Below are 10,158 nucleotides of genomic sequence, written 5' to 3'. Positions count from 1 at the left end.
CAAGCCCCCAGCTCCGCACGTGGCAGGGTGCCGCTCTCCCGACCACAGCGGGGCGCCGGGGGAGCTGATGGGCTTCTCCGGGGGGCGCCGCCCCAGCTCCCTTTCCAGCAGGCACCCTTTGGGAAGAGAAGCTTTGGGTCTGAGCCCCCTGTCCTGCCCCCTCAGGTCTGCCCACCGTGGGCACCACGGCGGGGACAAGCCACACGTGGCCCTGGGTCCTGAGGGATGGGCGCCCGTCCCGCTGGCAGGCGGCCTTAGGTCCTGGGGAGGCCACACATCTCACAGTGCCCTGTGCCTGGTGGGTTCATGAAGGTGCAGTGTTGGCAGGCCCACATGGCAGCGGAGGGGGCGGTGTGTGCAGAGCCCCCGACGGCACCGAACTCCTGGAGGCCTGGAAGCTGCACTCCGACGGTGCCTGCCGGCGAGGGAGAGAAAGAAGGGAGTGGTCATTGCTTCTGGAAGGTTCCACACATCCTCCCCTGAGGGCTCAACGCTGCTCAGCTGAGTGTGACGCCCAGCGGACGGGCCCAGCGGACGGCCCAGCGGATGGCCCAGCGGACGGGCCCAGCGGACAGGCCGCACACACGCAGCACCGGTGGGGACAGCTGTGGGCCGGTGAGGTGGCTGCCACCAGTGGGCCTCCAGAGGGCCCCGCACCCCTCAGGTCAGCTGGTTGGTGAGCCTGGCGGATCCCTGACCCCATGGAGCACCTGCAGGATGGATAGGGCCTGGTGTCTGTGGCCACGAGGAAGGGAGCCGCTCTGGAGACAGACGCTGAGCATGGTTTGTGGGACTGTCTGGGCGGCTGTAGGTTTTCCAGGTAACTTTCAGGACGTGTCCCTTCTTATCCCTCCCCACCTCCCCCAGTCTGCGGGGGTTTCACCGATCTGGGGGGAACACCGCCGCCCAAGAGCACCCCGGCTCCCAGGCCCACCCCGCTCTGAGAGCTTTGGTAAACAGCCCAGAATAGCGGCGTCTAATGGGAGTCAACAAGCATCCAGTCCTGCCCAATCCTATGCTCTCCAGCAGCAGCAGACCTGCGTCAAGGTGTGACCAGAACCTCATCAACAGCAGCAAAGTGGGTGCCGAGGAGCACCCCGTAGGCAGATGCCACAGAACAGCCCAGCCACACGGCCCTGCTGCCCACCAAGTAACGCTGCCACCGGCAGCACTGTCGTGAGGGGCCCAGGAGGAAGAGCAGGGCAGAAAGTCCACCGAGCAGGATGCTGATGGTGCTGAGTAGCTGCCACCAGCCATACGAGCCCTGTCCTTGCAGACACCACCCCACCTGCTCTAGCACAACGACACAGGTGCCGGGGCCTCTCTGTAGGGAGCGGAGGGTATCTGAGCAGTGATGTGGACCGTGAGAGCCGCCGTGCTGGGGCTGGTGTCACACCCACAGAGAAAGAAGGCATCCGAAGACTGGAAGCACCGAGAACGCTCAGGGTGTGATGAGTGCTCAGCTCCAAGACACCTTGGTGTCAAGACACAAGACTGCACGGGCTTTGCCATGCCCGGTGCCAACCAGGGTTTTCTTGGCGAACTTAGGCTACACCACCAACCACACCCCGACGGAGGTATGCATTTTCTAGGGGTCTGGTACTTCTCAAAGCCACAAGAAACAGGGTGGCCAGAGTGCCTGCAGGTGACTCTCAGCCGACGCTCACAGCACGGGGCGTGGCTGCAGCAGACGAGCTGAGGCCAGCCGGACCTGAGTGTTCAGGCTGAGAGCCTGGACCCGAAACCCAACCTCCGGCTCTGTGATGCACACGGGACCATTACCACCCGCGGGCAGTGCTCAGGGCCACAAGTCCACCCCCGCTGGCCCGAGGACTGGGCAGGGGAGAGGGAAGGTGAGCCTGCAGGCAGCCTCCACAGGCTTGGCACCCACTCACACACAAGGCCTGTGTCTGAAACAGTGTCCCGCCCCAAGCAGCGTGCACCCGCACGGGTCTAGGTGTGCACGTGTGCCAACACTCACAGGGCTGTGCAGCAAGTCCACACCAATGAAAGCACCAGTGTAGCCCTCCCCACCCTGAGACATCCTATAGCCTGCAAAGGTCACCAGGATGCCCCTGGCTCAGGGCTCTGGGCCTACGAGATGCCATGGAATGCCCAGAGCATGATCTGGCTCCCACACTGGGTGACCCATGGTCTGGCCCAGGAGGGGTGGCACTTACTGCAAAGCTGCTCAATGGTGGCCCACTGCTCGGACTTCTTCCACGTCTGCGCCAGCTCCTCGTTCCTGGTCCTCACGGCCTCAAGCAGCAGGCTGATACTGTCCTGTACGAGACCAACAAGGAGGTCTGGCCCACCTGCTCTGCCAGCTGGGCACTGATGCCCAGGCTCCCCAGAGAGCATTATGAAACCCTCCACCTACAGGCTGCCACCAGGAAACGCAAGATGCCACACACTCAAGTCAAACCACGAGCTAAACGGAGCTACAGTTTCAACTCTTCACCACCAATCCCCACGCTGCCTCTGTGCCCCTCTCTGCCACGCAGTGACAGTGTGCTCAGTAACTTAGAAAACAAAGGCCTTCCTCGTCCTGAGCTCAGACGGATGTCAGCATCGAGTGCCCTGTGAGCCCAGCCTTCATCTCATATCTCCCTGGCTCTGCGTTTTCTGAGTCACATCTGGAAAAGTACACAGTGCATCCAGGCCTCCAGGGCAGAAATGCAGAGAAATCCAATCACTGACACAAGGAGTCCAACCCTAGGGGCTCCTGGACAGTGTCTCAGGTGAGTTCCTTGACAAAGAGGCTGAGGCCGCAGCGAGAGCCTGGACCTGGCCATCTCAAAGCTGCACCTGGCCGGCTGGGAGCGGCATGGTGCCGCTCTGAGCCCCAGTGGGAGGGCAGGCACAATGGGACATGGGGGCCTGAAGTGAAGATCAGACATGGGTGGATCTGGCTTGATACAGATGTGGGGGCCAGCACCTCTGAAGGCTCACAGAAAACCTACTCGTCTCTGGCCAAAGGGGAAGGATGCCCCGACACAGTTGGTCCCACTGCCCCAAGCAGCCACTGTCAGTAAACACCTGCCCTCCTTCCCTCCCGTGCCCTAACCCATACGCTGCATGGTGCTGTGCCTGGCCACCAGCAAGACATCGGGGGAGGGCAGGTGACAGTGGGGAGGGGCCTTCAGTGTCCCTGCTAGAGGACATGACTCAACGTGCTCGCTGTCAGGAGCTCCTGGACAATGACTCTAATGACAAGACATGCCCTAACCCCAGAAGACACATGCTGGTGACAACGGTGATGGCAGAAAAGCCCCTCTCCCATCATAAGGCCCTTGCACAAAGCTGGGCCAGACTCATGAGTCAGAGATACTGCTGGAACCCAGGTTGGCCCAGCTCCAGACCCACCTGCTTCTGGGGGAAGAAACCGGACAAAGGGCACTACCCTCCTGGCCACTACACCTGCAGCACATGGCTCTGGGTGTGGTCTGGCCCTACCTGCAGGGGCATGACCTCATTGGTGACCAGGAAGAGCAGGAGGTGGAAGTCCGAGATGGTGTCCAGGAACATTGATGAGGTGTTCTGGGACAGGTAGGTGGCCAGACTGTGGAAGTCCTGACGTGCGGGGCAGAGGGAAGGAAACATGTCAGCATCCCCTGCAGGTCCCCAGCGACACCCCCAGAAGGGCTCCTCCCACCAGGACAAATGGAGGCACCCAGCTGAGAAGCCTCCCCCTATCTACTGTGACCCTGGATGTGAGCCAGGGGAGGGGCCAGCAGCTTGGTGCCGGCCTCTGCCCCAAGGAAGGCGCTCTCAGGCCTCCAAGTGCTGAGGCATGTGTGCAGCTGGCCTGTGCACGAGAGGCTGTTCAAACAAGGGTGCCCCTCTCCCGAGATGCAAGCTCTAGGAGAGCATGGGGTACAAGGGCCCACATTAGAGGCGGGAGGAGACCGCTAGCCTGTTTTGTCCTGCTGTGGCCCTGACCTCAGGCAGCTTGAGGGGCAGGAGAAATCCTGTGTGACGGTGACAGCCAACCCAACCCAGGAGTGCTGTCCCCATAGCTGCCACATGGGGACAACACCCAGGTGTCACAGGGGCCGTGTGAACACGCTGCCCTGCTTGAGGAAACCTTCCTTGTGTTCTTAACCACACCTCCTTCTGAAGCAGCCATCAGATGACAACTAAGGACAAGCGTGTGTGTAGTCTACACGACACGCACAGACAGCAGAGCGCTCCAGGGGCCTGGATGGGTGCGTGCTGTAGGCAAGGAAGCACTGTACTAACAGCCAGGGAGTGCAGAGGGTGACGGGGTGACTGGGCAAGGGGACCGTGAGCAAAGACCCACGCCACAGACCAACCCGTGATGGAAGGTTGCTGGGGGCACAAACGCCCCTCCACAGCCCCAGGCCAGGCACCCAGGGACCGGCGCTCCCAGGGATCCGCCACCTCCGGGCAGGCTTCACAGTCATCACCAGTGCCCGAGGGGGGGACCTCAGGGGCATCTGCCAGGGAGGCTGAACCAGAGCACGTGAAAGCTTGGCACTTGCTGGAAAAACAACTGACACCGATGGACCACCATCAGCTCCCCTGAGCGACATGGAAGCCCAAAGCCTCACCTGCGTCTCCCCCAGCACGTCCCGGTTCTCGATGGGAAACGGATTTTGCGAGATGGAGAAAGTGTGAACCGGGTCCTTGGGGAAGGTCGTTGTGATCTGTGGACAGAGATACAGACCCGGGTGAGCTGGGAGCTGGTCCTTGGCCCCTGCAGCAGCCCTGAGCCCTGCCTGCTGCTGCGCGGACACCCACAGCACTGATGATTCAAGGGGACAGTGAGTGGCCGTTGTAGCTCCCACATGAAAACTGTGAAACCAGGAGATACCCCCAAAAAAAAAGATCAACTCTGGGAGCAAAATAAAGACCCTTAAGCACTGCCCCATGTTTGTGCCGCGCTTCTGGCTATGGAGAGCGGCCCCTGCTGTCGGGGACGGCCCTCCCATGACGGGCCCTCTGCTTGAGCCTTGGCACTGGGGCACAAGAGCAGGAGGGGCTCCCCAGGAGCCAATGTCAGGGGGTTTAGAGAGCACACGAGTGGCTCCAGCCACCCAGGGAACCTCGCCTACAGTCTGGCAGAGACTTCCTGAGGCACCCAAGACCTTCCTCAGGCTCCCACATGCCTGTGTCATGACAGAAGGCATCTTAACTCCATGGACCACCGAGCAGCAGGGGCAGCGGGCACCATGTAGAACCAACACACAAATATGGGGTTTGTTCCTCCTGGGAGACGTCCTTCCCCCAGTGCCCCAAGCAGGTACGCTCTGCCACCTTTTGGCTGACACAGGTTCCCCTCAGTGATGGGGAGCTGGTGCTGCAGTCTAGACCTTGTCCAGCCTCAGGGCCGCCCCCCGCCCGCCCCTCGTCCAGGCTCAGCTCTTTCTAGGTGAGCTGGCCAGGACTCCACCATCACTGTGCCAGGCGCCCCTACTACGTGGCCAACACGAGCCAGGCTGGTGGCTGGCAGTGAGACTGTGGCTGTGCAGCTGAGAGTTCTCGCTCATCTGCACAACAAGGGAACCTGAGATAGGGCCGGGGGCGCTGGGAAGACCGTGGTGCCGTGTGCTGCACAGAGCAGGGCTGTGACCACAAGAGAAAGCCTGGGTGCTCATATCTCCGTGCAAGGAGTCTCGGTGATGGGCTTTATCCCACAGGCACACCGGCAGCGAAGTGGACATGCCAGACACGAACGGCCTCTGGGAGCCGCAGGCCACCATCACAGCTGTGCAGACGTCACCTTGCGCCCACCTCTCCTGCAATAAGCTGCCTCATGGTGGCTGGACCGATGCCCTGGGGAGGCTGTTTGGACTTTCCCGGGCCCAACACTCCACCTTGACCCTCCATGGCCCCAGGGATGGCAGACCCGCAGCCTCAGACAGCTGCAGTGGGCCCATGTTTATGGAGCACCCATCTTACTTCCAGAAATATAGTGCTGGGGCCGTGGGCGGACCACTCACACCACAGCTGGCCCAGGGCAGGCTGCTCACAGCCCTTCTGGAAGGCAGCGTGGGAGGGCCAGGCTGCAGGGAAGGGAGAGGCGGCCTGAAGGTGGTTCCTTCCCATCAGGGGATTCCTCCTAGGCTTGGGCCAGCATCCACTCTCTCAGTCACATGCCACGTGGCCTGGGTAATAAACATGTTCCCCAGGGCTGTCAGCTGCAACAGACGTTGATGGGTCGGGCTCACAGGGCCATTGTTCCTCATGCCTCGCTCACACAGCCACCCTGGGTCCAAACGGCTCCCAGAGCTGCACTAGAGAGAGGCGTGCTTCCCCTACAAGGACACTGGGGGCCTGCCCCTGGCCGCGACCCCAGCCCCTGGGCTCCTCTCGGCCTGTGGGGGGTCGTTCTGTCTGTGCAGCTGTTCCAAGTACACCAACCCTACATCGCCTTCGAGAAAGTTAGACCTGAAACTAAAAGGAAAGCACTAGAAAATGGGGGCCTCTCAGGGAGGCTTGGAGCTCAAGGACCCCACAAAAGCGTGGGACACGGTGGTCCCCGAGGCACCCAGTGCCCACCCTGCAGCACTTACGTCGATGATCAGGTACTCCACGGGCAGAGGGCGTGCCAGCTGGGTGATCTCATTGCCAAACTTATCGATGTCCTGAGGTGGGGAACAAGCCAAGGTTAGGTCCGCGTCAGCGCAAGTGTACAGATCAGCGGCTCTCGTTTGCAAGAACCATCACTCCTGGTCAACGGCATGGAAAGCAGAGAGGAGGGCTGGCAGACCTTGGGCACAAGGCCAGCCTCCGTCATTACAGAGTGCTTGGTGATGGCCGGACCACCAGGAAGCGGCGTGGTCCTGGCTGACAGCCTCCGCCCCTGCAGCTCCAGCGGGCACTGAAGCTCTATCCACGAGAGGGCAAGACAGACGGATGGATGGATGGGCGGGCTTGGAAGGGCAGGGCATCTCTCGGTCAGAGCACCCCGGTCTGTCCTCGAAGAGCCCTTTCTGGAGCCTCACGACTTCCACCTCTGACAAGACTTTTTGGAAACCTCACACTTGTATGTTAATAACTAAACACACACACACACAAACCCGCGGATGCAGAGCCCACCGTCTGTCTGTCAGAGTCCACATGTTTATCTTTGTCAGATGCACGGAACCTGAGTTTAGTTTTGAGAAGAACAGCCAGCATGCATTTGTCTACCATGAAGTGATGATTCGATCTGATTCATGTCAACCAGGCTGAGTTCAAACAAGCTCCAGAAATAAATGCCTAAGATGCAACGTTCTTCCTTAAGGATTCTGCAGGAGGGGGTCTGGTTCCTATTGAAACCATCACTTCACATTACACAAGTCACTCTCCGAGTCACATAAAAATCATACATCCACAAGCCCCGACCTGCAGGCCTCACCAAGACTTTATACCCTGTAAGCTCTCAGGCCCCAAGTGAGTGCCACACAGGCTGCCCAGGCATACAGGGTGACTAGTGCCACGCCCAGGACACCAGCACCGTTTGGGGACGCCAGGCGCTACTGCTGGCTATCACTGTAGTCTGCTCCCAGGTCACTCATGCTGCCTTCCTTGGGATGGTACACACCCCATATGGCCTGATCTGAAACGCTCGGTTCTTCCACACCCCACCCCTGCCCCCGAGCTACCTCCCAGAAGTGACCCCATGGGGACATCAGCTTTGGGTGTTCTCTTCATCCCAGCCAGTGTTCCCAATCCCACCAGAAGACACGTTCCTGGACATGCAGCCTGGTTCTCCTCACCTCCCTCAGAAGCGGAGATTACACCTTGGCCCATGTGGGCCAGCCGTCCCCGTCTATACACATGCTGCCTGTGGTGGTCTGCAGCGGGGAGCACAGGGGGGCTTCTGCTCTCTGTGCCCTGTGCTTCGACAGGAGCAGCTGAGAAATGGGGCTAGAGGGGAGCCTGAAGGTTATCTGCAGCCAAACTCAGCCATGAGGGTTGGCTGAGCCCACAGAGGGCGACGTGGGGGAGAAGGACCTCACTGGACCCTTGAAGCAGGACAACCCAGGGTTAGAGGCAGGTGGCAGCTGCACGCATTACACACCTCCAGCTGCATCGTCAGGGACATAGCACCGAGTCTTCACCTCGGGGCACGTGGAGTGAAACAGCTGGTTTATGACCTGATTGGGAACCTAATTTTAGTCGCTCTAAAGGAAGTGGTTAGGACAAGGTTCCAGCCATCCCTCCTGGCTGTGAACTGTCAGGACAAAGCACTGCATTGGGAAGTCTGTGTCTGACATGCAGATAGGAAGAAAGGCCACCTTTCCAGGTGGGTGCACAGTGGACAGTCACCACCTCCTGATTTAAACAAGCCCACAGGACACTGGGGACCTTCCTGAGAGGGCAGGACCGTGTCCAGCCCACCACATCACACCCCAAAAGCACCCCAACCCCACAGAGCTTCCTGAGAAGTGTCCCAGGCACCAACTGCGCCCACATGGGGCACAGGCCTTGGGGACACACCCCTCAAGTGGGCAGCTCTCTTTCTGTGCTCCTGTCTCAAGGTGAAGATGTGTTTTTGTTTGATATTTGTATATACATGTGATCTTCATGTGTGCAGAACTGTGTGTATGTGTGTGATAACCGTGTGTGTGAGATTCCTGTGTGACAGTTGCATGCGATAACAGTGTGTTTGTGACATTCCTGTATGTGTGATAACCGTGTGTGTGTGACATTCATGTGTGGGTGAGATAACCGTGTGTGACGACAGTGTATACATGTGTGGTATTTGTGTATGTGTGTGTGTGTGTGTGTGTATATATATATATATATATATATATATATATATATATATAATGAAGTGTGTGTATATTTCTAAAACCTTTATCCTAACTATCAAAATTTAATACCAATGTGACCTTTTTGGACGGCAATCTGGGACTATCTATCAAAACTTACAGTAGCTCTGGTGGCATAGTGCCTAAGGCATTTGACTGCTACCCAGACAGCTGGCAGTTCAAACCCATGAGCCACTCATCGGAAGGAAGATTGGGCAGTCTACTTCCACAGTGACACTGCCTCTGAAATCCAAGGAGGGGTCGCTATGAGTCAGATCCGACTTGATGGCAGTGAGTTTCGTTTTTTATCTTGCTCTGGTGGCGCAGTGCCTAAGGCACTTGACTGCTAACCAGAAGGCTGGCGGTTCAAACCCACCAGCTACTCCCCAGAAGGAAGACTGGGCAATCTATTTCCATAGTGACACTGCCTTGGAAACCCAAGGAGGGGTCATTATGAGTCGCAATCAACTTGACGGCATTGAGTTTGGTTTTTTGGTTTATCAAAACTTACTATCTGCCCCGCAATTCCATGGTGAGGACTCACGTACAAGGGTGTTAACACAACACTGTAACAGAACTAGGAACAACGTAAGTAGCCGGCAGCAGAACACTACGTAAGCGCATGATGGTTTGGTTGTATGTTCAATAAATGACACTCTGCACATCTTCAAATCGTTTTACAGTTTAGAAGAATAGGAGAAAAGTGGGACGGAAGGAGGCTGGATGCACACCGTGCTCACGTCTCTCACAGTGCCATGGTCTTGGTGGGGAACACATCAGGCACAGGGAGCACCTGTTGCTCTGGGTTAAACCACCTGAGCACAGGGATGTTGCGTGGCAGTGGGACAGAAGGACCTCCCAGAGACAGCGCATACTCCCTCACCCGAGCACCCCAGGGACCACCAGCACCAAAAGTTCATCCTCAGGGAAGACTTCCTGTTGTTGCAGGCATTACATGCTTTTTAGAAGACACAACTTGAATCATACACACAGGAGTTAAAATCGTTCTTCAGGGTCATGGTCACCTGCGCACACCTGCCATTGTGCCCAGCTCCTCCCGTGCAGCTCACTGGTGATGCACGCCAAGAGCAAAGCTGCAAATTACTCCTTCTCTATGGCTCTCACCCATGGGTCAGAGCACGTGGAGATACCTGTGCACAAACTCACCAAGAACATCCTGAATCACAATTCAAATTCATAGCACATTTAGAAGACACAGTAGAACTGCCCCAGAGGGGTTGCAAGACTGTCAATCTTCACAGAAACAAAGCCCAAACACTCCCACTGGTGTGTAGTCGATTGACTCACAGGGCCCCTAGAGGACAGAGTGGAACTGCCCACAGGGTCTCCAAGGCTGTCAATCTTCACGGAAGCAAAGCCTAAACCACACCCA

At 58.0% G+C, this 10,158-nt stretch overlaps 1 protein-coding gene across 1 annotated transcript in view; it reads right to left on the bottom strand.

Moving 5' to 3' along the window:
* Positions 1 to 254: 254 nt before the first annotated feature.
* The window catches only part of NPLOC4 (NPL4 homolog, ubiquitin recognition factor), a 69,176-nt gene continuing 59,272 nt past the window's right edge, over positions 255 to 10,158 (bottom strand). The window contains exons 13-17 of the mRNA XM_007959584.2: positions 6,540 to 6,611; positions 4,575 to 4,670; positions 3,457 to 3,573; positions 2,181 to 2,283; positions 255 to 415 (exon numbers count right to left, since the gene is read on the bottom strand). Of these exons, the coding sequence (XP_007957775.1) occupies positions 255 to 415; positions 2,181 to 2,283; positions 3,457 to 3,573; positions 4,575 to 4,670; positions 6,540 to 6,611 (549 nt within the window). The remainder of the gene's footprint in view (positions 416 to 2,180; positions 2,284 to 3,456; positions 3,574 to 4,574; positions 4,671 to 6,539; positions 6,612 to 10,158) is intronic.

This window comes from Orycteropus afer, unplaced genomic scaffold, assembly GCF_000298275.1.
Source record: "Orycteropus afer afer isolate SDZICR_OR568_19922 unplaced genomic scaffold, OryAfe1.0 scaffold00018, whole genome shotgun sequence".
Taxonomy (NCBI): Eukaryota; Metazoa; Chordata; class Mammalia; order Tubulidentata; family Orycteropodidae; genus Orycteropus; species Orycteropus afer.
This window is presented reverse-complemented; position numbering and strand designations above follow the sequence as displayed.